General features: G+C 42.2%; 1 protein-coding gene across 14 annotated transcripts in view; it reads right to left on the reverse strand.

Annotated features, from left to right (window-relative positions):
- Window positions 1–27,366, reverse strand: part of BCAS3 (BCAS3 microtubule associated cell migration factor) — a 593,281-nt gene that overhangs the window by 319,332 nt on the left and 246,583 nt on the right. For 13 of the 14 annotated variants that reach the window (XM_075904719.1, XM_014581354.3, XM_075904717.1 and 10 more), the window contains one exon: window positions 4,567–4,667. In XM_075904719.1, coding sequence (XP_075760834.1) covers window positions 4,567–4,667 — 101 coding nt within the window. Of the gene's footprint in view, window positions 1–3,018; window positions 3,262–4,435; window positions 4,668–27,366 lie in introns of those variants that run through there. The other variant, XM_075904724.1, reaches the window with a different exon arrangement.

Here is a 27,366-nt window from a genome sequence, read left to right on the forward strand (position 1 = left end):
AAGCTGATAATTACTGCTGACATTTCGGAAGCTACTGCTGGCAAAGACCACCTTGCTGAAAAGCAACATCGTTTGTAATAGACCATATAGCTCCCGCCATACATACATCACATATATACAACACACTTACTTTGGCAAGACAGCAAAATGTTTAACATCTATGCATTCAGCTGACAGTCTTACAATTTAAACACAAGCAAAAGGGTTTATTGTCCATGTCCTAGTAGCCATATACATAACCTGAAGACCCGTATTTCCATACATACTTTAGAATGGGGGAAGACAGTATAGAAAGTACATGCAGAATATGCAAGTTTCTGATGACAGCAAATAATTTGAAATAATTTAACTCAAGGGTACTTGCAATTAATGAGAGACTAATCCATGGACAGTCTGAGTCATTAATATTTTATTTTCCTGATCCAGTTCTGATCTTTAAACTTTGGGGAACAGGTATTTTCCAAACCACAGAATCAAATGGAAAATTGTAGGATTTAGTAGGCTATTAAAACAATAAATAACCCCACAAACAAACAGAATACAGTGTACTGAAGACAGCAGTATTTATTTCAGTTGTTTTGTTACATAATAGATGTGCCTTTTTGCGTAGCACCTTACAGGTTGTTTTTTAACTATTATCAAATGTCAGTGCCTTAGGTGATTTCTGATTTTTACACAAGGTAATTTTAAAGGCTTAGAAAAATATTGTTCTAAGGCAATTATTTGCAAGCCTTAGAGGACAAACGCATAGTCTGTGTAGTATTACCTCCATATTTCCATTTATCTTGGGGTAACTCAGATCGGCAGTAGAGGTTTATAATTTGAGTAGCTTTTATACGGCCATGTAAATTAGGCCACAGATAAAGGATTCTGTATATTTTAAGCTTGAAACCATCAGTGTCACAGAGCCGAGAGGTAAACAGATGCCTTTGAAATTTTACCGAGGCTATGGCCAGATGTTCTTATTCACTCTCCTGTTGTGTGCAGGACAAACATATTGTATCTACTTCACACTGACAGCACACATTACCCACTGTTCTAATTGAAAAGTTGAAGTGAAGGGCAGTGTTTTTTCACTGCATGCTGTTACTGTTGATAACAACACTTTAATTTTGAAAAACATACATGCTCTTTGGGCTTAATCTAAAGTGGCTTGCTTAGTAAAAGCTAGGAGCTTCATGTTCACAAGAGATATCATCTCCCTTTTCATTTAGTAAAAACTAAGCTTTCCTAGAGCACTTCCTGGTTCCTCTTTTTATGTACGAAGAGACCTCATTTAGGAAAATGTTCCCATAAAATATACTTGCTGCTCTATCACAGAGTATTTATGACAGCGATAAGCAACCGAAGCTAGTGTGTGGGCGGCATGAGTGGCCCTCCATCACAGCGGGTCGCAAGACGGTCATAACCAGGACTGTCTCCCAGGATACGGTTGTTTTGCTACCTGTGCTTACATACCTAGAATTTGCGGGGTGTGCTGACTGAACTGCAACAGCGCTTTGATTGGATACAGAATGAACACCCAGCTCTTGCCATCAGCACACACCTCTGTTCATGTGACCTTGATTTAAGGGTGTGTCACTTTAGTAATACCAACAGGAAAAAAAGCGTTGTGGATGGAAATCAGCGGAATCTGGCCACCCTGCGTGTGGGCAACAGTAAACAGTGTCTTGTGGGCTGGACATAGAACCCAATGGGCTGCATGCGGCCCTTGGGCCACAGGTTGCCCACCACTGATTGATGGCAAGACTTGTGTAGCGCTGGGCTCCTATTACTACTCTGAATCATTTTTGTGTTAGCAACACACAATCCTACAGAACACATGCCCATTTCATTCTTGCTCTGAGAGCCAACTGCTACACTGAAGATTAATGCAACATAAGCACAGTTATAAAGTAACTAAATGACATCAGAATGCAGATTATGATGTAACATTTGCACTGTCGTTACAGTATTTGGAAAACTATGAAAGACGTTAGGTGAAATCCTGGTCCCATTAACATGAGCGGCAAGATCCTTTGTCTTTATGCTGTGACGAGTTGGAGACAGCTTCTCCATATCTGACATACCAAAGTGAAACCAAAAAAAATATTTTAATGTTATGGTTTTGTAATTAGATCCCTGCAAATATAATTAGATCCTGGTGGTCATGGATGCTCTATGAGACATACCTGGGTAGACCTACTGCAGGGTTGCAAACTTATTTGAGGAATAAGCTAGATATAATCTAAAAGTCACTGGGTGTAGAAGATCCTCAACATATCCCTGAGGCAATACAATATATCTGACATCTTGCCAAACTAAAATGTGAAAGCTTCAAATAGGCAGTAAAAATATAATATCTACATAGTAATATATCCAAACTGAGACCAGGTCTACACTAGACCTGGAAGATTGGCTTAAGGTATGCATCTCCAGCTACATACTCCACGTAGCTAGAGTCGGCTTAACTTAAGCTGAGCTTGGTGCCATCCGCACTGTGGGAGGCTCCTGTCGACTTCCCTTACTCCTCATGACTGCCAGGAGTGCAGATGCCAGCTGGAGCTACCCTCAGCATTCAATTTACAGGTCTATACCAGACCTGCTAAATCAAACATCAGAATGTCAATCTCTGTAGCAGCAAGTGAAGATGTGCCTTGAAGAAAATTCAGGCTCTCCGTCAGGATACATTCCGAAAGTGCTGAATAACTGATTTGGTAATTAAGTTATTTTTCACCATTTTCAGCCCTTACAAAAAGGAATATCAAAAGCTAATCTAAATCCTTACTTAGTTCTTACTAAGGGAAACTGCCCACTTAATGTAATGAGAATATTCCCAGAGTAAAAACTTAAAGGCTTGGCCTAATATGCAAAATAGTTCATTCATATTGAGACCATCATAAAGTACTACAGCGAACTAACCTTCCAGTCCTAAATTAGACATTCTATAACAACCATTAGACAATGCATTAACAACAGAATTATAAAGATACTGCATCACATTCTTCAATCTTTATTTTACTATATGCTGACTTAAAAATGACCTAGAAAAGTTTTGCAAACAAATTTGCTCTCTATTCTCTTAAATTTGTTTTAAATGTTTATGATCCTAATGGTATAAAAAGTATTCCAAAATTACAAATACATTTATAGTTTACACCAAATTAATTGAAAATTGGGTCTGCCTCCAATTATTAGCCAAATCCTGAGTTTAAAGATCTGATTTTCCTCTTAAACAGCCGAAAACAACAGAAAGATTCATTCCTGCAAGTGTCCTCTACTGTTACAGAGGGAAACATTAACTCAGAAGTCAGTCGCTAAGTTAAGGGCCAACTACTTTTGAAAATTTACATTTTACATGCATTTATTTGTATTCCACAATACTACTTGAACCTATCTAGTACAGCATCCTCAGGACCTGACCAGTGCCAAACCAGAGAATTTGCCGAATCACAGGGGGTCATTATTGTCTAGAAGCATTACCAACACTTCAACTGAGTACTGGGCTCTTAGAAGACATTTAGGGGTAAATTAAAGCTAAACAACAGAACACAGAGCCAGGACTGGTGGCTGTAAACAAACCATGGGATCACGGGAAACTTGGTCACACCCATAAGTGGACATCTGGCTAGCTAAAATCATGCTGGACCATTGATGTTCCCAGATCAGAGAGTGCCTGACCAGAGAGGTTCAACCTGTAGTAGAATAGATTTAGCGCTAGAGAAAGGTGGTGACTGACTCTCAGAGAGAGAGAGAGGGAGAGAGAGAGAGCGAGAGAGCGAGCAAGCGAGAGCGAGCAAGAGATGGATTAAGAAGTCAACTAACCTTCCAGCCTTAAGCAAGGATGTAATGAGTATTGCATAGGTTCATCACAGAGTAGTCTTCCCTACATTGTTTAACCCTGATCAAAAGGGACAATTTCTGCAGGGCTGGCGAAGGCAGAAAATTCTCCACAACAAATTCAGTCCATCCCCAGTGTCAATAATTGTTATCTGGGGGGAAGCATGCAGTGACTGCTGAAGCCCTGCAAATCCATGGATATCCTCATATCCACAGGTATCCGGATCCATGGATATGGATATTCATGGCTCATTTTTGCAGCTACAGATGCAGGTATCAATTTTGTATCTAGAACCTTGCAAATTTGTGGCTATCTGCTTTATATCCACAGGTATCTGCATCAGTGGATCTTTAGAGACCTGCATGGACACAAAATTATTATCTGCACGTGCAAAAATGATGTGTGGATCTTTTTTGCAGATGCGGATATGAATTTTGAATCCACACAGGGCTTTTGAGATTGCCAAAAATGTAATCAGGACCAACAGGACTGGAGCTTTGTTGATGTTTGTCAAAACATGAACACCTATCCAGTAGGAATTCACTGAGACTACCAAACTGATTCCACTTAGGTCAAGATTGAAATGAGGTTTACACATGCTCTGTTTCTATACAGTTTATTTCTTTAGCAGGTTTATTTTTTAACATAAAGCTGGAATTCACTTCTGCCAGATAGAATGAGTTTCTCTTCAGAACTGGACATAGAACAGAACGGACCACAAGCCCCCCAAAATCCAAACCCCATACCTGGGAAAGCCATTCTTCATCATCTTGACCACTGTGGTCAGATGCTAAGCTGTCGTACGACTCATGTCGTGTGATAGGTCCAGGACTCCCAGGTGGAACCACTATGCAAAGAAAGAAGATAGAAGAAGTTAGATTTTTCAATCTGATTTTTAAAAAAAAATGTTGTTTCACATATATGTTGGTATGACAACATACACACAGTTCTGGCTGTCTATACTGTGACACAGAGCATGATCAGTCCCAGGGCTGTCCTTACCCATACACAGAGTACGCAGCTGCATACAGCACTCAAAAATCTGGGGCACTCCTGGGTCTTAATGTCCACTCACCTGCCTCTTCCGATCCCTGTTATGTGGCTTCACTTCCTCAGGAGGGGATCTAGTTAACTTAAAAGTGAAAAAACCTTTCCTTCCAGACCTATTAGCAGACACTGAACCTGAGAGCCATTCAAGCAGTAACGAAGCCATTTAACAGGCCTTTGCCAACCCCAGGTCTATCCTGACAGTTTCTGAATTTCTTGTGTTAGTCGACAGGACCCTTAGTTTAAAATCTGCTTTAAAAATATTTCATTCGTGTGTTGCTGAAGATTATAAAATCACATCTCTAAAAAAACCATCCCAACGCCTTGGCTGCCATTGGACAGAGGGGCACCAGTTTAATAGAACTGTGTAGGGCCCTGCAAATGACAACCCTGATCAGTCTGAGTACAGATGGTGTAAATGCTAAAGACGTTCCTCTTCTGAAAACTTAGACGCATTCGTGTTATTTATTCCTATGCGGACACTAGGACAACCCAGCTTGCAGCCTGGAGCGCGACACAAGCATCCAAAATAGCTTTAATGAAGATGACAGCCCTTCCCATGTGTCTGGAGGGAGTCATAATGGGAAATGCCACGGTCAATGATACAAGCCTGCTGCATTGACTTTCCAAATGGTCCACTTAAGAGAAGTTGAACTATGTTAAGCTCCAGTGACAAAACCTATCCTGAGGACCTGGCATGCCTACCAACCTGGAATACTTAGTTTTCCTCCCTGGCTTCAGGAAGAAATATGATCATCTCATCTTGGCTGTAATGCACTTCGCTTGACGCTGACTTGGCAACAGAATTGGCTTCTTTTTAATCAGGTGGGAGTGGATGATTTACATAGCAGCAGCTGTCTTATAAAATTATTTTATAATGCAATCTATTCATGAAACACGTGACACCTTGGTTATTACAAACATCTACAGATGACTGACTGATCATAAAAAAGCACAGCACAGACCACGCCCCCTTAAAAGTTTCATTTTTCTTATTCAGCAAAGTCCCTTTTGCTTCTGTGCAAACAGCTAATGCTTTATAAGTCGAACTAGCAGATGTGCCCGGCATTACGCAGGTCTGTAACTGAAGGATTTTTTTTAAAATACATGAAAAATGTACACACTTTATTTCAATGTTTGTATTTTTTCAAAGATGAAGGAAAATGAAGGCTGTCGGGAAAGTTTGGGGGTGAGTGGGGGCAGGGCAGGCCCAGCCAAAGAGTTTGTGGGGCCCAAGGCAGAACGCCCGGCCCCCAGTCAGGGAAGCAAGTGAGCAGCTGGGTGGGCGGGGCCGGGAGCTGGGCAGCATGAGCCCTGAATATGTTTGCCCAAAGGCCGGGCCTAGGACAGAGGGCGGGTGGCTTAGGGTTGGGAGGTTTGGGGGGCTCAGGGTAGGGAAAGGGGGTGCAGAGTCAAGGCAGGCAGGAGGTGAAGGATCCAGGACCGTGGGCTGCAAGGTGAGGAGAGGGCTTATCAGGGAGACCCATCTTGGCGAGGGTGGCGCTGCTCCAGCAGCATCTCCTCCCAGGAGCAGTACTCCTCCCCTGCCAGCGCCCTCTCCAGTTGCCTCCCCGCCCTGCACAGCCTGCAGGTAGTTTCCTAACACATCCAACCCTGTAGCATCTAACAACCACATACAAAATTAAGACTTGATCCTGAAAAACACTCGCATACCTGAGTAGCTTCACTCATACCAACAGCTGTTATGCCAATGGGACATTAATCAGTGGTTCTTTGTGTACATGAGTTTCTCCAGGGCTAGGCTCATAAAGATTTCAAAAAGACTTAAAAAGACATGTCTTTGCTTCTTTTGCTCATTTGATGCCACTTCCTTAGATGGGATCTTCCTTGTTGATTCTCTTCCAGGAATACCATTGGCGGATCATTTGGTTATCACTGTTCTGACGGAAGGCTATTGCAAAGAGCAGTCCTGTATAGACATCTACAGCTGGCAAGACTGCACCCACTTCGACTGCATGAATGTAAGGGAGAGCAGAGTTTGCCCCTTAAACTGATAAATTAGCTACATACAGAAACAGCTTCATCTGCCAGTAAAATACAACTTCTGTGACAACTGATTCACAACGTGCAAAGAGACTGTGTAACGTTCTGTAAAGAATGCTGTATAGAGCTGAAACGATAGCAGGAAGCTAGGTAGGCACAGTTCCTCAGCTGGAATTTGGCTCTGTCACTGGAATTAACACTGTATCTCCTCTGAGAAGCGTCATGGGATCTTACATTATCACAGAGTTTTGTCCCTCTGTCATCCCAAAGACTGGAATAAGAGGACAATTTAGCAGTGTGCGCACACACACACACAGGCCACTATAAAAAGAATGTAACTGCTCCATTTCTTCACACTGAGGCCACTTGAGTCTTGCAGAATTAGAGAACTTTTCACACCATTATCGAAGATGATGACCAGAAGCCTGCTTGCGTGTGCTCTCAGTGATGTGGGCCCAATTACCACAGTAGACCCCGAGAGGGCCCCCAAAGACCACAAACCAGATAAGGCTCAAAGGTATCAGGCCAGGTTTATTGTTAAGTGAAGTACAGTCACAATTGTCAGTAGACTCTGCTGAACCACTACACACATGTACTTGCCACAATGGAATAACTCCTCAATCAGTGGGAATTTCCACTGCCCCCCAGTCATACACAGACTGTCCCCCCAAGACACCCTCTTATATACAGATACAAACAAATCACACCTCACTACTGACATTGTCAGGTGACCACCATCTGACGCTACTTAGATACCACCCATCACCCTGTACCTCGTGGTTTGATTAGATCATCTTTATCCATCATGCTGTCATTTTAGATCCTTTCTTGAACCTGGGTCTGTATCTGTGAGGAGTGGATACCAAGGTCTTTTTTAATGAGCAGGTGATATTCTGTGCTTTCCACTTATGATCAGTACCAATTATTGTTCTGCACCTGGGCCTATTACCAATTAATGTTTTGCACTCTCAGCCCTGTTCATGTCAAGTTCTATGAGCTAGGGCCTGCCTCTTGCTCACAGCTTAGCTTTGCTTTATCTTAGCCATGTTTTGTCCATTGTTAGTTAGACCTCAGCTCCTCAGGCCAGGCCTGTGCTGCATGGGCTTATGTTTTAGGCCTTCATCTTACTACAGCCATCAACATTAACATTTTTCTACCTATAATTCCAGAGAAAATCATGTACAGTTTCCTGTCCCAAAAAGGAATGGCGGGGGTGCCTCATCCTTCACAGCGATGGCTACTGCAAGGATCGACATCATCTCATGATCGCTGTTCTGTGAGTCTCTACACCTCCTCGCCACAGTAGCATTATCCTGCAACTGCAACGTTCTACCTGAGGAGGAAGAATCAGAACATTTAAAGGAGCAAAATGCCGGGGCACTGAATAACAGAACGGGAACCTTTCACTCTCCTGTGCCTATTTGTGAACAGTGCCCTGAAAGTGAGGCCACCGGAGTTTACACCAGGTTAACTGTCCCCACAGTGGGGGAGGGGAGCAGAAGTCACCCTAAAAAGCAAATTATGGAAAGACAAAAGTTTAGGTGACTGAAAAATATTTTAACTTTGGTAACACAAAAGGGTTTTCCACCTATGTCAAGACCCATTGACCAACTTGAATTAAAGCTAACTCGTATTTTTATATCTGCATAATCTAAAAATTACCATTTAAAAAAATGATTTAAAAATATTGCTTAAGGGCTGACATTTATGTGCCAGGCTTCTGACCATTGCAGAATTTTACAACCGGGCTGTAAACCCCTAATAACAGGGGTTTATAATGGCAAAGCAGACACAACTGTAACCATAAACAGAGAGCGGCGCCTCTGGAACATAAACAGCGCAGGGTATTCATAAATCTATATACCACGTGAAATAAAGTGCTTTCAATCCAGTTTTAAGTGCCTGTCTTCCGACACCCTCCTAACAGCATGTGTCTTCATTCTGAAAGCTGGAACAGAACAAATGAATCCAGGGCAGGGCCTATTGTGTTGTACTCTTCATGGGCCTCATTTTGCAAGGTGCTGAGATTCTTCCATGAGGTGCTACACATCTGCCACATACACTGACGTCAATATTCTAGTCAGGAGGTAATTAAAGACCTCATTTAAGCAGTGTGCAATTTCAGGATACTACACTAAATCTGTATTCGCATATCATTTTCACAGTGGTGGATCTCAACAACTTGAGGATGATTCTAACTCTCTCCCACCCAATTTAATTTTAATTTCTAATTTCAATTTAATTTCTAGCGCTCTCCTGCCACATTTAATATTAATAAATTACGACGTCTGTTGTAGATTGCAAGTGCTACACGACACACCCCAAATAGTGGCAAATAATTCCTTAGTTATTCAGCCAACGAAAGAGAAACATATTTTTACACGTTTTGCTCTTGCCCTAATCTTTGTCATATCTCCTAAACGTTCTCTGCAATAAATTCTACTGACTGCAGTAATGCCTGTTTTGAGGGTACAGCTGATCAACTGCAGACTTTCCTGTTATGGAACGCGGCTAACACACTGTTCATAACTCCAGCAGATGTTTCTGCTTTCAAACCAATGGGAACTTTATGGACTGTTTTTCCCCCTCCTTCCCAGGGGTAACTGCTCGAGCTGTCAAGATCAGGGAAACTGCTATTCAGTGACTAACAGCAAAAATGTTGCTTTCGCCGGCAGCAGCAACACAGCTATGTCATCATATAAATCTGCTTAAAATACTCTTATGGAAAACTGAGCGTGTATTTTATTTGGGTCTTAAGTAGCATGTATTTTGGAAAGGAATAAGAACGTTCAAACTTAAGAACACACAGTTTTGCTCCTACAGTAGGCTGGTTTTTCCTGAGGAATGGCAGGTTTGCATGGGACGGAGAACAATGTAAACCCTCAGAATGTAGCATTAAAAGATCTTACATGACAGCATAATGGATTCAATGAAAACATTTCGACTCAATGTTCTTCAGAAAGACAGCAGTGACAAAACCGTGACTGTGATCAAACTTCCATAATTTTTTGTTATTTCATAAAACAGGATTTATATGTCAAACGTATAATTAAAGTGGCCACTTAAAAAAAAATTGGGTTTGATAGCAGCATACACTAACAGCAGGCCTGATCCCATGAGGTGTACTGTGTCTTCAACTCCTACTGACCTCAGAGAAAAGTGAAGGCACATAACACCTTGTGAGATCTGACGTTAACAAAGCAGGTCTCTTTTGTTGCTTTTTTTAAAATTCCTCATCACCGATAATGCTTTTATTTTAACAAATGGCTCTGAATTGCAGGACTGCACAAGTCTTACAAACATAAAACCCATTGTTTGTGCATCTGTGCATCACACTGTTTACAAAAAAACACAATTCCAAGATAAGGGTAATTTAAGTCCAAGGGAAAGTTTATAGCAATTTGCGCCCAGAGGGGATTTTTGTATTGAAGTTGCAATCTTATAAAAAGCTGGGTTAATGAGAAGCATGATACAGCACTAACAATAGCACAGCTGATGTTGTGCTGTAATAACATGGCTTTTTGAGTTCTTTTGGAACATAGCTGCACCAATATCAGATATAAAAGAGCACATTTTGCTCATGGTCTGTGTTAACCAGCCAAGGGTCTTTCCTGAACCTTGATCCTGTACACAAGAGGATGTTCGGTTATTAAGCTTTCTAACTTTAACTCACACCTTGTACCTATTCACATTATTCTTTCCTAAGAGAACATTCGCAGACCATACAGAATTGTGAAAAGGGCATTTCACTATTTTGCACAGATATCACCCCAGCTTTGTTTTCTATTAAAACCAATAAAGCGTACTATATCTGAACCATATCATCTTAACTTTTGGTTGCCGTTACTCCAGTTTCTTTAACAAAGTGGTGCAATTAATCTTGGATTCGAAATATTTCAAATTTCAGATCAGATTGAAGTTTAGTTCGTGTACTCTGGTACAAGCTGTTGTAATGTGCATAGTGAAAATTAGAAAGTTTGTAGTCAGTAAACATGTGGGGCCAAATTTTGCACAGATGGCTTTCATCTGGACACAAACCCTCGTGCATATAAATGACTGACCTTGCCTCTCTAAAACACACTTGAGTGCAAATCAAGAACGCATGTGTTTGCTCATGTACAGTGGTTACTCTTTAAAACCCTTTCCACTGCCATAGAGATAGATTTTGCCTCAGGAGCAGACGAAGGACCATATTATGATTTGGAGTCACATTATAGTCCCTGGTTTTCCCCTTGCTCCAGAAGTAAGCAACCGGTACCCAGTCTATACCTGGTGTAGAGTACGTCTCTGTCTTCCCTCTGTGATCAATGCTGCCGTGATTGATCTTCTGGAGTTTGATTTAGCGGGTCTAATTAGACCCGCTAAATCCAACTCAGAGGGTGCCCCATCGTCAGCTGGTACTCCCGCTCCTGCGAGGAGTAAGGGAAGCTGAAGAGAGCATTTGGAGTTCCATATCTTGATACAACCTTCCCCTTTAGTGTAGATCTGACATTGTATTCTTGCTAGTGCAAGAAAAACATCCAGATAAAGTACATCAAAATTAACTTCACACAAAGAGGTTTGAAGGAAAAAAGCCACAAACACTACCGATAACAATATGTGGGGAAAACATCTGATTTTAGAGTTTGCTTTTCAGTTTCAGTTATATTTAGAAGGGACAGCAGCAGGAAGAGAAGTGGACAAATCTAAAACTCCTCAACTGATTCTTCATTCATACAATTTCTTTTAAGGTTCAGCTACACATTTCAGGTCAACTACATCACTGTTTTACTGTTGATACTAACAGCATTAGTGACATCAAGCAATGCATAGAAATCAAGGGCCAATATACCAGTTCTTATACAAGTCTCCCTGATGCAACTTTTCCTTGAATTCAACATCTCTCCCCTGCAAAAGTTACGTTTATGCCTGAGGCTCCCTGCTCCTCAGAGTTTAACAATGCAAGTTTGTCACATAGTTGAATTCTTACAGCTCTTGATCACTCTTTGTAGCATCATTATGGTGAATGCATGTTCCCCTAATTCTGTCTTCCATCACATAACTATGATTGTTCGCTTTCTAACTGATATGGTCATACAATAAAAAAAGGATTTGCCTTCCCCTTTTGGAAAAAATTATCTTTGAAATTTTAAATATATGGTACAATCTGTATGTTAGTTGATTATAGACATAAAAATTAGGACAATTAAGTTTCCCTGTAACAGAACAAAAGCTCCGTTTCTGAGTTTTCATCGGCGAACTTATTTAAAAAAGCATTTCAAGCAATCCCAAGGATCTCCTTTCTTTTTTTCTTGATGAAAAGCTCACCTCCAGTTGCAAACAAAATTTTCCATGTTATGAACTTGATTGTTTTATGCACAATGATAATACAATTATGTAAAGAAATTCTCTAACCCTGCAGTTCAGCAACACAAATTCAGTGTGGCACATTCTTTGACATAAAAATATTTTATTCTTTACTAGAAGACTTACAGGAGCCCCTGGGGCCAGTCTGGGGTGGGCATGCCCCCCCCCCCCTCTGGTTTCTCCCTGCAGCTGGCCTGGGGACAGCAGAAGGCCATGCAGGTGTTCTGGGATAGGGGAGAGGAGGGCAAGCAGGCAGCCTGGGGTAGAAGATCAGCCCAACCTAAGGCAGAGAGGACTGCACAGTAGCCGGCAGCTTTTCATCCGGGCAGAGCAGGGTGGTGGTGGCCATGCTGCTGGCCAGCAACTGCTCACTGGGGCACTTGTTGCCCCCCAGTGGTTATTGGAGAGTATAACTGACCCTGCTATCTCACCCCTCTCTTTCGATTTGATACAAAACAATCACATTCCACGCTCATCCCCCTATCCTGGCACAATCAAACTCTGACCTTGTTTTAAGTTATGAAAAAGAAGAAGCTGCCTACCAAATTTGGTGGCCCTAGCTCTTACCATTTAGGAGGAGTTCTTGAACAATTGGATGCGCAGACATACAGATGCATACTTCTAAAATATACAGTAAGATGTATATAAAAACAAAAGTTTACCAGGTGCTTAACAGACATAAAAGATTTGATCCACATACCACACAATTTATAATCTAAAGGGAATGGCTAAGTAGAAGCTGAAGTTCTCAGGCGCTTTGATGACTATTTATATATTTGTAATGGCTCTTTAAATTCCATAGGTCTGGTAGACTTCAGCCTTAGCTACCTTTTCCTTTTAACTCCCTCCCTCCCCCCACAACATAACAATCTGTAATCAGGCTTCAATGTTTCTCTCAATTTTGTTACAAGGCCGGTAATTTTCTCTGTGCATGAATCCAGTTTCTTTTCTAAATTCTTGCAAAAGGAGGTGAAACACTTTCTGGGCACAGTCAGAACGTACTGTACAACTTGCTATGCATTAATGTTGCACTGGAGTGGAGGTAAAATTTTGAATACTTAGGGTGTGTAGCAGACTATCAATTCTCTATCAATGATCAACAAATACCTTCTTTTCTGTATTAAAAAATAATTTCAGCTGCAAAGACCAACTGTGAAATCCATCTGATGGCCATCTTTAAAGAATTATGGAAGAGGTAACTATTTCTATAATTCACTGACTTCAAAAGTATGTTTGACATTATTGTCGGGAAAATTATGTTAACCATGGATTAGTGTTACAATCAAAGTATGTAGTGAGAAGTCAAGAGGCTTAATAGTAAATTTTCAAAGCGGTGCGGAGGGATTTACCCGTTTGACTCCCATTAACGTCAATAGGAGTCGCGCGGCTAAATCCCTGTACACCGCTTTGAAAACTGACCCCTCAGTGTTGATGGACTCCACTCTAAGAAGTTCCAGATGACCATATAAGAACAGCAAAGAAATGTTTCAGCATGTGCCCTTGTTCATTATTGTTGTTTGTACACATCTGAAAGATTTTAATTCTTATACACGGTGCTGTTTCCAGCATTTAGCATTTGAGAGGGGGATAGGGATGGGGAATTATTTACCACATCCATGCTTCTATATACTGCCCCAGTGACTCTATTCACTTTGAGAATGTATGCTGAATTTAGTGCATTTTTGTCTGCTTTTACTGGATTATTTCATAAAGGTTGATCAAGGGCTAAACACACTTATACATTCTGCTTTTGAAGAGCTTCACTTCCACATAAGACAACTTCTATGAAGTGACACCTGCCCTGTTGCTACTGATCCTGTTCAGACCTACTGGATTTTCCTTCTTTCTACCACTTCACTTTGTTCTGAGCAGCAAAACAGAAAAGCAGATTTGTCATAGAGTAGTCTGCCCCTTAGGGGCAGTAATGTCTAGTGGTCAGCCTGCCCTACAACGCCAAATAGTCCTTTAAGACTTTGAAAGATCCTCTTGTACACACTGAGAGAGATCTGGGAGAGAGGAAAGAGTTCCAAGAGTAAGAAATGTTTGACAAAAAATCCCATTACTGTTTCTTTAAGGAAGTTGCCTAGCAGACAGAGTGGGGGCGAGGTTCTCCTTTCCTCCTAGCAACTAGCCAATCAGGAAGGCGCGGCGACAAGAGGACTAGCATAAAAGCAGATTCCCCCTCACAAAGCAGTGCAGACACCAGCAGAGGAAGACGGGCCTGCTGCACCCTGAGCCTCTGAAGACTAATTAGGGAAAAAAGGGCCAACTGAGGAAAAATTTGGCTAAGGCCCTCCAGTGGCTAAATGGTGGCTTTGCTCTGGGAGGAGAGCTGGAGACTCCTGGCATAAAGAGAGGGATAATAATGGCCCCACCTACCAGTGTTCCCTCTAAGCTGCGTGGAAGCACCACTCCGCGGGTGATTAATCAGCCCTGCTCAGTCAGTCAGCTCCCCTGCATGGAGCCCTCAGCCTCTGACTGGGCAGAAGGGCAGATTAATCACTACTGAGGTGCTGCTCCTGCGCAACTTAGAAGGAACACTGCCCATTACGCATCTCCAGAAGAGGGTCTCCTGCCATCAGCAGAGTGACTGTTTCATTAATAGGGTTGCCAGATGGTTTAACTAAAAATACAGAACAGCCCCTCCCGCACCAAAAAAGGGGGAAAAAATTCTGTCGAGAAAAAAAAAGGGAGAGACCAAAGCTGTTGAGTAAAAAAAAAAAATAAAAAATCAACAGGGCCTGTTTAAGAAGAAGCTTTTTTGCCGGCAGCCATTTGTTTTTCTGTTCCAGCCACAAGACATGCCCCTGCAGAACCAGGTAAGCAGAGGGGCGGGGAAGCGACTGGGGAGAGAGGGGAAGGGGAGAGGGGCTGGTCCTGGTTTGCCGAGTGTGTCATAGGGTTGCCAGGTGTCCAGTATTTTCGCCTCCTGGCAGGGAAAAAAAATCAGAAAATACCGGACATTTTAGGTGTTCAGTATTTTCTGATTTTTTTTTTTTACCGGAGAGGAGGCAAAAATACCAGACTGTCCGGGTCAATACCAGACACCTAGCAACCCTATTCATTAAAGTGTATCCCATTACAGAAGAAATACTGGGACTCCTGACCTAAAGAGTGAGGAAACATTTACCTAACCTCACCAAATACAGGAGGAGGGTTGAGACTAGGGATGTTAGTCAGCATGTAATTGTAAGATTTGTAATGGCATAAAATCTTAGTAGTTCCACAACTATTCAATAGACCCTGGAGGCGGAGCCAGCAGCAGGTGCACTCTAGCCCCACTCCTGGGGAGCCCCCTGCCATGCCACGCTGTATCAGAGGTGGCATGGGGTGGCAGGCAGAGCCTGTCTGTGAGGGTATCAAATTTAAAAACCAGCTACCCGTGCAGATCAGCTCCTGCCTGCCATCCTGCACTGCTGCCTCTGAATCAGAGGCAGCAGTGCAGGGTGGCAGCAGCCCCTGTCTGCGGGGTGGTCGGACTCCCTATGGACAGGGGCTGCCTCTGTGGAGCAGCCTCTGTCCACGGCAGGCCTAGGCTCTCCACAAATAGAAGCTGCTCTGTGGGATACTGGAGCAGCATCTGTCCTTCAGGGGAGCTTGGACACCCTGTAGAAGAGTTGCTGCCAGAGCAGCCTCTACGCGTGGTGAACCCTGGCCCACCACGGACAGAGGCTGCTTCACGGCAGCCCTCCACTACCCTCCCAACCCTGCTCTGCTGCCTCTTTTAAGCTAGCTCTCCCCAGCTACCTCTCCTATTCCCCCATCCCCCCAGCTGCCTCTGTAGGTGGCAGCAAGGCAGGGTAGGTGGGTCCACAGAGCTGGCTCCCTCCTGCCCCCTCACCCTCCACACTGCTGCCTCTCTATCAGAGGTAGCAGCGCAGGCCTGGGGGTGGAGTAGACAGATCCAGTGCTCATGGGGAACTGGTTCCTCACAGCCCCTGATTCCCACTTCCCCTCCTTGCTGCCTCTGATACAGAGGCAGTAGGGGGGATGAATGTAGTTGATAACATTAACCAATAAGCCCAGGCTCATCAGTTTATCAGATGGTCATCTACATGTTGACATCCCTAGTTGAGACTGCTGCTATCAGGAAAGACAGAGACTAAGATGTCACCCTGAGGGGACTGGGAACAGAACTCAGAGGGCAGGCTGCAAAGGAACCCTCGCAGCCAGAAGAATCTTTGTTCATTTGAGACTTTTGATATTTGACTTTATTGTGTGTGAAGTTTTATAATGAATGAGCCTCAAGCAGTGTATTATTGAGTTAAGAAGGCAGGAAGTGAAGCAATTGGCTTCCTGAGAGGAGAAACTGAGGTATGACTGACCTGAGGTGCCATGCCCAACTGAAAGGACACATACCAAGGTGACCCTCATAGAACCACAAAGTTAAGTACAAGGGAAATTTAATTTCCCCTCACACAAAAGAAAATATTTCCACTTCAATGCCTTTTTTTTATGAGAGATGATTTAGATCAATGTTTCTCAACCTTTTTTATACAGTACTCCCTTTAAAAAAAATAAAAATGATAAGTACCCCCAGTACCTACAGTTTTCAGACACAGAAAATTTTTTTCTACCATTGCAACACATTTGTTTAAACAACTTAACTGTAGCCGGGTGGGCAATGAAATTTTTGGGTGTAAAAAGTACAAAAATAATAAAGTGCTGTAAAACTTAAAACAAAAATTCAGTTTTATCCAAATTTCAGTTGTGTTGACGTATGCCCCAGAGTTCTTTCGAGTACCTCTGAGGGTTCTCGTACCACTGGTGGAGAAACACTGATTTAGATTACCATGCAAACAGTTATGTGAGGATAAGACAGCACTAGTTTTTATCCCCGTGTGGTTAATGAAGCAAACACAAAAACCCTAACAACTCTGAAAATGGCTGGGTACCAAGCTTTATTTTACACGTTTTGTGATTTGTATCATCCACACTTTTCAAAAATCCACATCATTTACTTGGTCAGCAACCCATGATTGGCTATGTCTTCATAGCACAAAACAAAGTAAAAGAATAATCAGGTAAATGAGGAAAAAATAAAATGTTCTTTGAAAATTTTATTACACTAATTAAACATGATTTACATAATAAAAAAAAACCTTTTCCAATACTTTGTCATGAATTAAAGGTTTATCACAGAGTGAAATAAAACTAAGCAAAAGTACAATGTGTGAAAGTGCTAGAGCAAATCCCTCCTACCATCTCCTGTATTTCAAAGAGAAAATGAAAAGACAAAAATCTCAATTCACTTTTGTGTGTTACATTAAGAAACAATTATCAGGGCAGACTTTTGTCTCCTGAGCACTACAATTGCCTAGGGCAGAGCTGGGCAAAAAGCGGCCCGGGGGCGGGATCTGACCCACCTAACAGTTTCATCCGGCCTGTGGATGGCATCTGGCCACTTTCTATTTATATCCTGCTGCCTGTGCCACCGAATTTCCAGGCAGTGGCTCAAGGCAGCCAGTTCCCATTTAAATGGCTCCTCCAGAGCCATAAGCCCTTTAAATAGCTGCAGCAACCCTGGGCAGTTGCCAGACAATGCGATAGCAGTGGGGCCAGGAGCTGTGAGCTGCGTTTTTATTTCAAAGCCAGACAGCTCTGGGGGGAGGCTAGTCCTTAGCCCCACCCCTTCTGCCCCAGACCCCGCCCCTTCCAGAGGTGGAGCCAACCCATGACTATGTATCAAATTTCATTAAGTGGCCTCCGTGCAAAAATTCACGGGCATATTGAGCACATTTATGACACTACTGGGATGAAAATGCAATAACCCAACATATCTGAGGAAAAGAAAGGAGAAATGTGCTTTAGAATATAATCAGCTAAAATTAAAACAATTCCAAATTGCTTAGGAACCCAGTATGTTCAGAGAAAGAAAGAATCTGATGAACTTCAAGATGCAAAGTGCCTTTCCAAGTAGATAAAGGAAAACTGAGAAACCTGTCTTCCCCCTACCCTGAAGCCACTTGTTACAGTGACAATGTTAATTATGGCAGATTAGGTTTGTGAGCTGTGGAACAGCATGTAAAGTGTTATTCATCTCTCTTGTGTTACAATCTCTACTCTTTGCAGTAGGTGTTGGCTCTGAGACACCTATAAAAGACATGATGAAGATAAAGTGAAATGAAAAGGAGGAGAGAAACGGGATCATGACTAATGCTTACATACCACCGAGATAAAAATAAATGCTGTGGCAGAGATAAATAGTAGATAGAAGCCAGGAAACAACAACAAAGTATTATACCTGTGGCCAGAGGCTTTTCTTTAATCTGACTGCTTAGGACGAGGCTGGGTTATAATCATGAGAATGCTCAGTATGTTATCAACTACTACAGCTGGTCTAAACCAAACCAAAGTCAACCCAGCTATCAATTTTCTGAGGAACAGCGTGTCTGGATCTGCTTAATCTGGAAATTTTTAAAAGTATGTCTAGTTGTAAAAACAAGAAACCCTTTGAAAATCTACTACTGTTTTAAAAAGAAGTGTAAACAAATTCCCAAAAATTAGATGCCTTTTAAAATCAATTTAATTTTGTTAAAAGTATTTTTTTTTAAGTAAAAGACGATACTATATTTATTTCCACTGTTATTATTACTGTTATCCTGTTGCTCCCATAATACAAATATGCCAATCAAGATCAAGAGTCTCACTGTGGTAGGTTACAAAACCCACCTTCTCCAGATTTCAGAGAAATTATAAACTAATTCCAGAATGACTAGGAGTTTTAGACTGCTTCTGAATGATTCAGAATATTTCAGAATCTAGAATTTAGACAGTTCCTGAATAATTCAGAATCTTACAGAGCTAAAGCTTTGGAAAGAAGGTTTCCTTTAAACTGGCGCGTAGCTATAACAAGTCAGCTTAATTAAGGAATGCAATATATTTTTCATACTAGAGAAATGAAGTACAATTTCAAGAAAAGAACACAACACTAGCCAAAGGCAAGGTTTCTCAGCCAACACAAACTGAACATCAAAGGGCGACTCTAGAAAACATGAATATTTAATTTTCCACTTCAACTGGAAAGGTGAAGTATATATTTAGCGAGGTAAGTACATATAAACATTTGACTGGATTTGTAAAACGCCATAATGCTGATATATTGTGATCCCCTACCTTCAAACAGTTTAATGGGGCATCTACCAAAGGGTTAACTATGACACCAACTGCTTCTTATGTCCTTCCGCCACAATCATGGTGGGCGTGTCTAGACTACAGGGTTTTTTCCCAAAAAATGGCCTTTTTTCGAAAAAAAACTTGCCCTGTGTCTAGACTGCCACCACGTTCTTTCCAAATTAAATCGAAAGAATGCGGCAGTTGTGTCGACTGTGGTAAACCTCGTTTTACGAGGAATGCAAAGAGGGCTTTTTCGAAAGAGAGCATCCAGACTGCCTGGGTGCTCTGTTTCGAAAAAGCAGCTCACTTTTTCGAAAGAAGTGGTTGCAGTCTAGATGCTCTCTTTCAAAAGAGTCTTGTTCGAAATATTGTTTCGAAAAAGCCTCTTTCGAAAGAGGCTTGTAGTCTAGACGTAGCCTGTGAGATCTCCCATAGTGCAAGGTTCTTCCAGAAGTTGACAGACCAACAGATGGTCCATGGTCTGTGTTTCACAACAATCACATGTGTCTGGGTTGCTGAATAGCCTCACTTCCACATTAGGGATGTTACATTTTGATTAATCAGCTAATTGAGTAGTCGATGGCATTTCAGGAATTTCGTATCAGGGTAAAACCGCCTCAGGAAACAGCGATTCACCTTCTTAGGCCAAATCTACATTGGCACCTTATAGCACTGTAGTTTTCTAGCTCAGGAGTGTGAACCCCTTGCCTTTCTCCGCCTCCAAGTGCAGAAAGTTACAGCACTGTAAAGCATGAGTGTGAACCAGGCTACTCCCCTTGTGGAGGTGGTTTACATAGATCACTGGGAGATCTCTCTGCCAATACTTGAGCCCTGGCCATACTTTCAGTTTAAAGTGCTACAGATGCTGTGCTTTCAACTTTTAAGTGTAGACAAAGCTGCAGGCCTTGTCTTCACCCCGTTGAAGATCGACGCTGTCATAATTTATCTTCTGGAATTTGATTTAACAAGTCTAGTTAAGACTCGCTAAATAAAACTCAGAGGGTGCCCCCATCAACGTTCGGTACTCCTGCTCTTGCAAGGAGTAAGGGAAGTCGATGGGAGTGTTTGCTGTGGAGACACTGCCAAGCTCAGCTTCAGGTAAGGTGACTTCAGCTACGTATTGTACGTAGATGGAGTTGCGTACCTTAAACCAACCGTCTGGGTCTAGTATAGACCTGGCTTCAGTGTTGAGAAGAGAACATACCCCTGAAGGCAAAATCTACCTTTCAAGACTGCTTATATTCTCAGTACCAACCTCTATTGCATAATATGTACCAATATTTCACGTGTGGAATTCCCGCTGTCATCAGTGGAATGTGTAAAAGGAGTGTAAAACAGGCAATAAAGTTCTGAAAGTTGCTCAGAGAAGAATTTTGCTGCTGGTGTTTAGTTTGCATTTGACTGAGTAGGGAAATGTAAATGGGATACTACAAAGAATCCAGACTACCTATGTAGATTGTGTTATCTCTTAGCTTAACCAGGCAATTAAATAGGGTTAACGCTATCCTTTTGGAGTCGATACTTAGGCAAGTCAGATTTGAGATCCCTAGATGAAAAGCACTATAACTGAAATGCAAGATACGCACAACAGCTGAGCCATAGGTGAGCTGAGATAATACTATACTGACCAAAGTCAATAGCAGATGTCAATCTGAGCCTAAATGCTTGTAAAGTGTCTCTCTCAGAATTTACAAACCTAGTTCTTAGCAGCTTCAGGAGTACCTTAAGCATGAACCAATACAATATGGAAAAGTAGGAGGTTAAAGAGTTTGGGTGGAGCAACCTGCCTCAGGCGTTCGAATTCTAGACCTAGGGTCACATAAAGCCAACAGCATCCCGTGAGGAATAATGAATGAAATGGTACCAGCTTCAATGGTTACACTCACCATCTACCCACTCATGGAATCAGAAGTGGCTGTCATGAGGTAAGTAAACACTGCGTTGTTTCTTTAACACAATAGAAATGATCTTTTGATTATTCAAAAGTCAATTAGTAAGAACTGCCTCCAAAGCCTCCTAGGAGAGGTTTCATAGCAAAGAGGTGCAAGTACACTTACCAGCAACACTACAATCAAGAGGAGATTTTTGCTTTAGCAAAATCTATATTTATATGATTACATTTCCTATGGTTGAGGGCAGCTGTAATTAATGGATTTCCCTCCTTCCCCTAATGCAGCCATTTGTCAATTTAAACACAGCACATCCAATCAATTTTGATGTATTTAGTAAGCAATTTGTCAAAAAGTGCTGCAGACCAGTTAATATATTAATTCTTGTCATGGGCGTGCATCTGACAACTGCAGAACCTCTCCATAAAATGGTTCTTGATGAGCCTAAACTATTGCCCAGATTGTGAAGGTGCCCCTTTGCTGCGGGAGAAAGAGAGAAATTATACAAAACAACATATGAGACACTAGTTTATGGCCCAAGTATCAGAGGGGTAGTCGTGGTAGTCTGGATCTGCAAAAGTGACAAGGAGTCCTGTGGCACCTTATAGACTAACAGATGTATTGGAGCATAAGCTTTCGTGGGCAAAGACCCACTTTGTCAGATGCATGTGACAATCATTTATGGCCCAAGTTTGCTGCAGTTTGAATATATTCATTTTAGTCTATTTTTGTTCTGATTTAGAGCAAATCTTGTTCATAGATGTGTTACACCCAGATGTGTCAAATGTCTGGAGGTATTTTTATCTTATCATTGCATAATAACAGGCAACTAGATTTAAAAAAAATCAGTTTCAGATTTTGTAAACTATACTGTGGCTTTATCAATTCAGTGGATACAATGACTTGGAGAAAAAAAGATTTCGGTTCCAGGTTTCACAAGGTTTACTGTGGACTTGTGATAGAAATGTAGCCGTGTTAGTCTGGGGTAGTTGAAGCAAAATGCAGGACAATGTAGCACTTTAAAGACTAACAAGATGGTTTATTAGATGATGAGCTTTCGTGGGCCAGACCCACTTCCTCAGATCAAATAGTGGAAGAAAGTAGTCACAACCATATATACCAAAGGATACAATTTAAAAAAATGAACAAATATGAAAAGGACAAATCACATTGCAGAACAGAAGGAGGATGCGGGGGGGTGGGAAGGGGGAGGAAGGAAGGTAAGTGTCTGTGAATTGCTGATATTAAAGGTAGGGAGAGTGGGATGTTTGTGAGTTAATGGTATTACAGGTGATAATTGGGGAAACTGTCTTGATAATGGGTGAGAAAGTTCAAAGACTTGTTAAGTCCTTGTCGGTAAGTGTCGAATTTTAACATGAATGACAGTTCAGAGGATTCCCTTTCAAGTGCAGATGTAAAAGGTCTTTGTAGCAGAATGCAGGTGGCTAAGTCATTTAGAGAGTGTCCTTTCTGGTTAAAGTGGCAAGAAACTGTTTTCTCTTTGTGATCTTGTCTAATATCTGTTTTGTGGGCATTAATCCTTTGGCGAAGTGTCTGAGATGTTTGTCCAATGTACATAGCAGACGGACACTTTCGGCACATGATAGCGTAGATTATATTTCTGGATGCGCAGGAATATGTGTTCTTGATCTTATAACTCACTACCCACCCAGAGAAACAAAAAAGCAAATTGAAAGAGCCAGACGAATACCCAGAAACCATCTACTTCAAGACAGACCCAAGAAAACCAACAATAGAACACCACTTGTCATCACCTACAACCCCCAACTTAAACCTGTCCAACACATTATCAAGAAACTACAGCCTATATTGGAACAGGATACCATACTCAAAGAGGCTCTGGGAGACAGACCCATAGTCTCCTATAGACAACCACCTAACCTCAAGATGATTCTTACCAACCACCACAGGACATACCACACTAATACCAACCCTGGTACCTTCCCTTGCAACAAACCCCGTTGCCAGCTTTGTCCACATATTCATTCTGCTGATACCATTATTGGACCTAACCAAGTGAGTTATAAGATCAAGAACACATATTCCTGCGCATCCAGAAATATAATCTACGCTATCATGTGCCGAAAGTGTCCGTCTGCTATGTACATTGGACAAACATCTCAGACACTTCGCCAAAGGATTAATGCCCACAAAACAGATATTAGACAAGATCACAAAGAGAAAACAGTTTCTTGCCACTTTAACCAGAAAGGACACTCTCTAAATGACTTAGCCACCTGCATTCTGCTACAAAGACCTTTTACATCTGCACTTGAAAGGGAATCCTCTGAACTGTCATTCATGTTAAAATTCGACACTTACCGACAAGGACTTAACAAGTCTTTGAACTTTCTCACCCATTATCAAGACAGTTTCCCCAATTATCACCTGTAATACCATTAACTCACAAACATCCCACTCTCCCTACCTTTAATATCAGCAATTCACAGACACTTACCTTCCTTCCTCCCCCTTCCCACCCCCCCGCATCCTCCTTCTGTTCTGCAATGTGATTTGTCCTTTTCATATTTGTTCATTTTTTTAAATTGTATCCTTTGGTATATATGGTTGTGACTACTTTCTTCCACTATTTGATCTGAGGAAGTGGGTCTGGCCCACGAAAGCTCATCATCTAATAAACCATCTTGTTAGTCTTTAAAGTGCTACATTGTCCTGCATTTTACTGTGGACTTATGAGTCTAGTGGATACAATACTGTATTAAATACATTTTAAAGGAAGAAATTGCTAGCCATTGGGGAAATTCTTCAGTTGCCTACATTAAAAGAACCCCAACAACAATCATTATGGTGTCTTATTTACACAGCACAGTCAAAAGATTAATTATACTTAGCACTGTACATGTTCAAAATGCTTCACAAACACTTCTCATCCCTTGTGAGGTGAGTACAGTAAATAGGACCCCGTTTTACAGAATTCGGACATAGAGGGAAAGCATTTAGCCCCAAGTCAGGCAGTAAGCCACGTGGCAGAACAGGGAGTAGAGTTCTGGGTCTGAATGTCACCCCACTGAAGTCAACAGAACTTTTGCTATTGAAACCACCAAGCCAGGATTCTACCCCTGGCATTTTAGATTCCCAACCCTATCTCATGCCTCCTTATAAGAGTAAGATTTTCTCTGCAGCTACAAAAGCACATCAAGCTATCAGTTATCAGTAAATACTAATGTACTTGCCTAGCAGTAAGAGTATTTCAGATACCATCTACTTTCATATGGATCTGCCAAACAAAAAATAAAATTCCCCACAAAGTGATTCCTAGATCACAGATGTACAGCCCAGTGAAATGCCCTCTTACACTGCAGTCCCTTTCTCCCTCCTCGCGCACACCCAGCAGGTGTTCACGTTAACTAGAAATGCAATTTTAACATTGTGTGTTCTGAAGGAAATGGGGAGTTGCAGACCACTTCCAGGTTTGTTTTAATGGCATTTTCTCACCAAACAAGCACAATCAATGAACTATACAAAACCAAGATTCAAATCATTGTGTATCTTGACTACTGCTCTAGGACAGTGGCTCCCAACATGTAGTCTGGTACTGTGGGGGGGTCTGCAAAAACTTTAAAATACATGGACGGAGCCTCTCATAGCTAACACACCCTTCAACCTGCTTTGCTTCCTGTGGCTTGAAAATGCAGGTTGAAGGACATGCTGGCTGCCGGCACGGAGCCTCTCAGCTAAGAGGCTCCGTGCTGGCTGCCAGCACGTCCCTCTGCCCATGTTGCTTCCCAAGCAGGCTCAGGGACGCGGCTCAGGAAGCATCACCGGCTGAATGCTGTGCAGGCTGCAGGCACAGCTAAATTGTTTGGGGCGTCCGTAAAATTTTAATAGCTTGAAAAGGGGTCCATATGCTTGAAAAGGCTGGGAGCCACTGCTCAAGGCTACCTATTCTATCTCAGTCTGAAACCTCCCCGTGCCATCAAACACTGCATAGTTTGAACAAGACTCTACTATCCCATGCTGTTTATATGTCTCTGTGGTCTTCAGCCCCCCCAGGTTTCTATGAGAGGTTTTCTAACTTTCACCTGCACATCCCTAAAACATTTTAAATGGAGGTGCGGATGCCCCTTTGGAAATCTTAGGAATAGTCCATGGACTCGCAGGGACCTGCAGGACACAGGTTGAAATCCCATGATCTATAATAACAATATTTGTTCACAGACTAACTTATACATACATTTGCAGAACCCCAGGAGTCTGTGGACCACAGGCTGAAACTCACTGGTTTCACTGCAGGCTCTGGAAAACTCTCATTTACACATTTTCTTATATGCTACCTATCAATAAAACAAAAATCTGGCCACTTTGACCCAGTCATCAACCTACAAATCACCATGCCCAAGATCATCTATAATGCTATTAAATTCACACATAAAATTACTCTTAATGTCTTCAGGTCAGGAATAAAAATGACCAGAAATTGATTTAAGCAGGATTTAGAGCTGAAGAAAATTCACACACTAAATAACACATAATAATGCCGGGGCTCTGATTATGATTATTGAGGCAGACTGCTGCTTAAAGATATATAAGGAGCTCAACATGTATGTTAGGACTTTTTTGTATGCATAAAGCACAGTAAAAGTAACTATGACAATGAATGGATGCTTTCATATAAATAGGAATAAATGAATTAGTGCAGAATCTCTCTCTTTTCTCCTGACAATTCATTATGACGGCAAAATTAGAAACTAGCCATTTACTTGTAGATTGCTTCAAAAATTATGTCCTTAAGTAACCAGCTGGCTGAAAAAAGAACAGGAATATTAGCACTGGTCAATGGTCCTACTTTTGTTAGGTTCCCCTATCAGAGGTGATCTAGACCAAAGAACCCAGGCAGTGCCCCCTGTAAGCTGAGCGCTTGGGCGGTTACCCAGAAGAGATTCAAACAACAGATGTTACAATTCAGTTAGGCTGTGTCCAGACTCAGGGGTTTTTTCGAAAAAAGTAGCCTTTTTTCAAAAAAACTTCACCTGCGTCTAGACTGCAGCCGCGTTCTTTCGAAATTAAATCGAAAAAATGCGGCTTTTCTTTCGACGGTAGTAAACCTAATTCCACGAGGAAGAACGCCTTCTTTCGAAAGTGTTCTTTCGAAAGAAGGCGTTCTTGAAAGCAAACAGGCTTTTTAGAAAGAGAGCATCCAGACTCACTGGGTGCTTTCTTTCGAAAAAGCGGCTTGCTTTTTCGAAAGTTCCGCGTGCAGTCTAGACGCTCTCTTTCGAAAGAGGCTTGCAGTCTAGACATAGCCTAACATAGGTAACTATGTAACTGCTGAAAATCAAAAAGGTTACACACCGTGGGCTCTGCAGGATAAAGCCCATATGAGGATAAAGCCCTCAGAAAAGCTTCTCTGGTAGCAGGGCCACCGCCCCTGCTGGCCTGGCTCCTGGGAAGGTGGCTTCCCTGCCACAGCAAAGCTGCCTCCCCAGGAGCCTGAGTGTACCTGACACCATTAATCAATATGCATCAGCTTACTGGTTAAACAATTACTCGGTCCTGAGATTGGTTTTGAAAGGGAAGGAATGGGAGGGTCACCACAGAATAAAGTGGGCAGAAGCACTCCCTTGACAGCATGGGGGTAGTAGCACTGTTGGAAGCAGCAACTGAGGGGAAAAAGGACTTTTGAATGCCTGATATTGAAGTCCTTAAAATCGTGATAGGTTTAACCCAGGGGTCTCAAACTAGTCCCAGTGGGAGTCGCAGGGGAAGCAGAGTGCAGTGGAGTGAGTGCGCCCGCCCAGTGCACTCCACTTTCCCCACGGTTCAGAGTACGGGGCACAGCTGCTTCTGGTGCATGACACCAAGCTCCCACAGTGATCCCAAAAGCTGTGTGCTCGGGGGGGGGGAGGGATGCTATGTAGGGAGAAAGGGTGGGGCAACAGCAGGAAGAGGCAGGACTTGGGGTAATGAACAGGCCCTCACTGGCCTGCTCCGGCTGGGACTGGCCCACTTGCTGGGAGTTTGAGACCCCTGGTCTACACCCTGTCCAGGGTGAACCGTAACAAAATTACATCTAAAATGAAATCTGTTCTGGCAGAAGACTAAGGAGATTCTTGATCCTCTGACATTGCTATGTTGACCAAACGTGCAAGAAGCCTGAAGCAG

This window comes from Pelodiscus sinensis, chromosome 21 (genome assembly GCF_049634645.1).
Source record: "Pelodiscus sinensis isolate JC-2024 chromosome 21, ASM4963464v1, whole genome shotgun sequence".
NCBI lineage: Eukaryota > Metazoa > Chordata > Testudines > Trionychidae > Pelodiscus > Pelodiscus sinensis.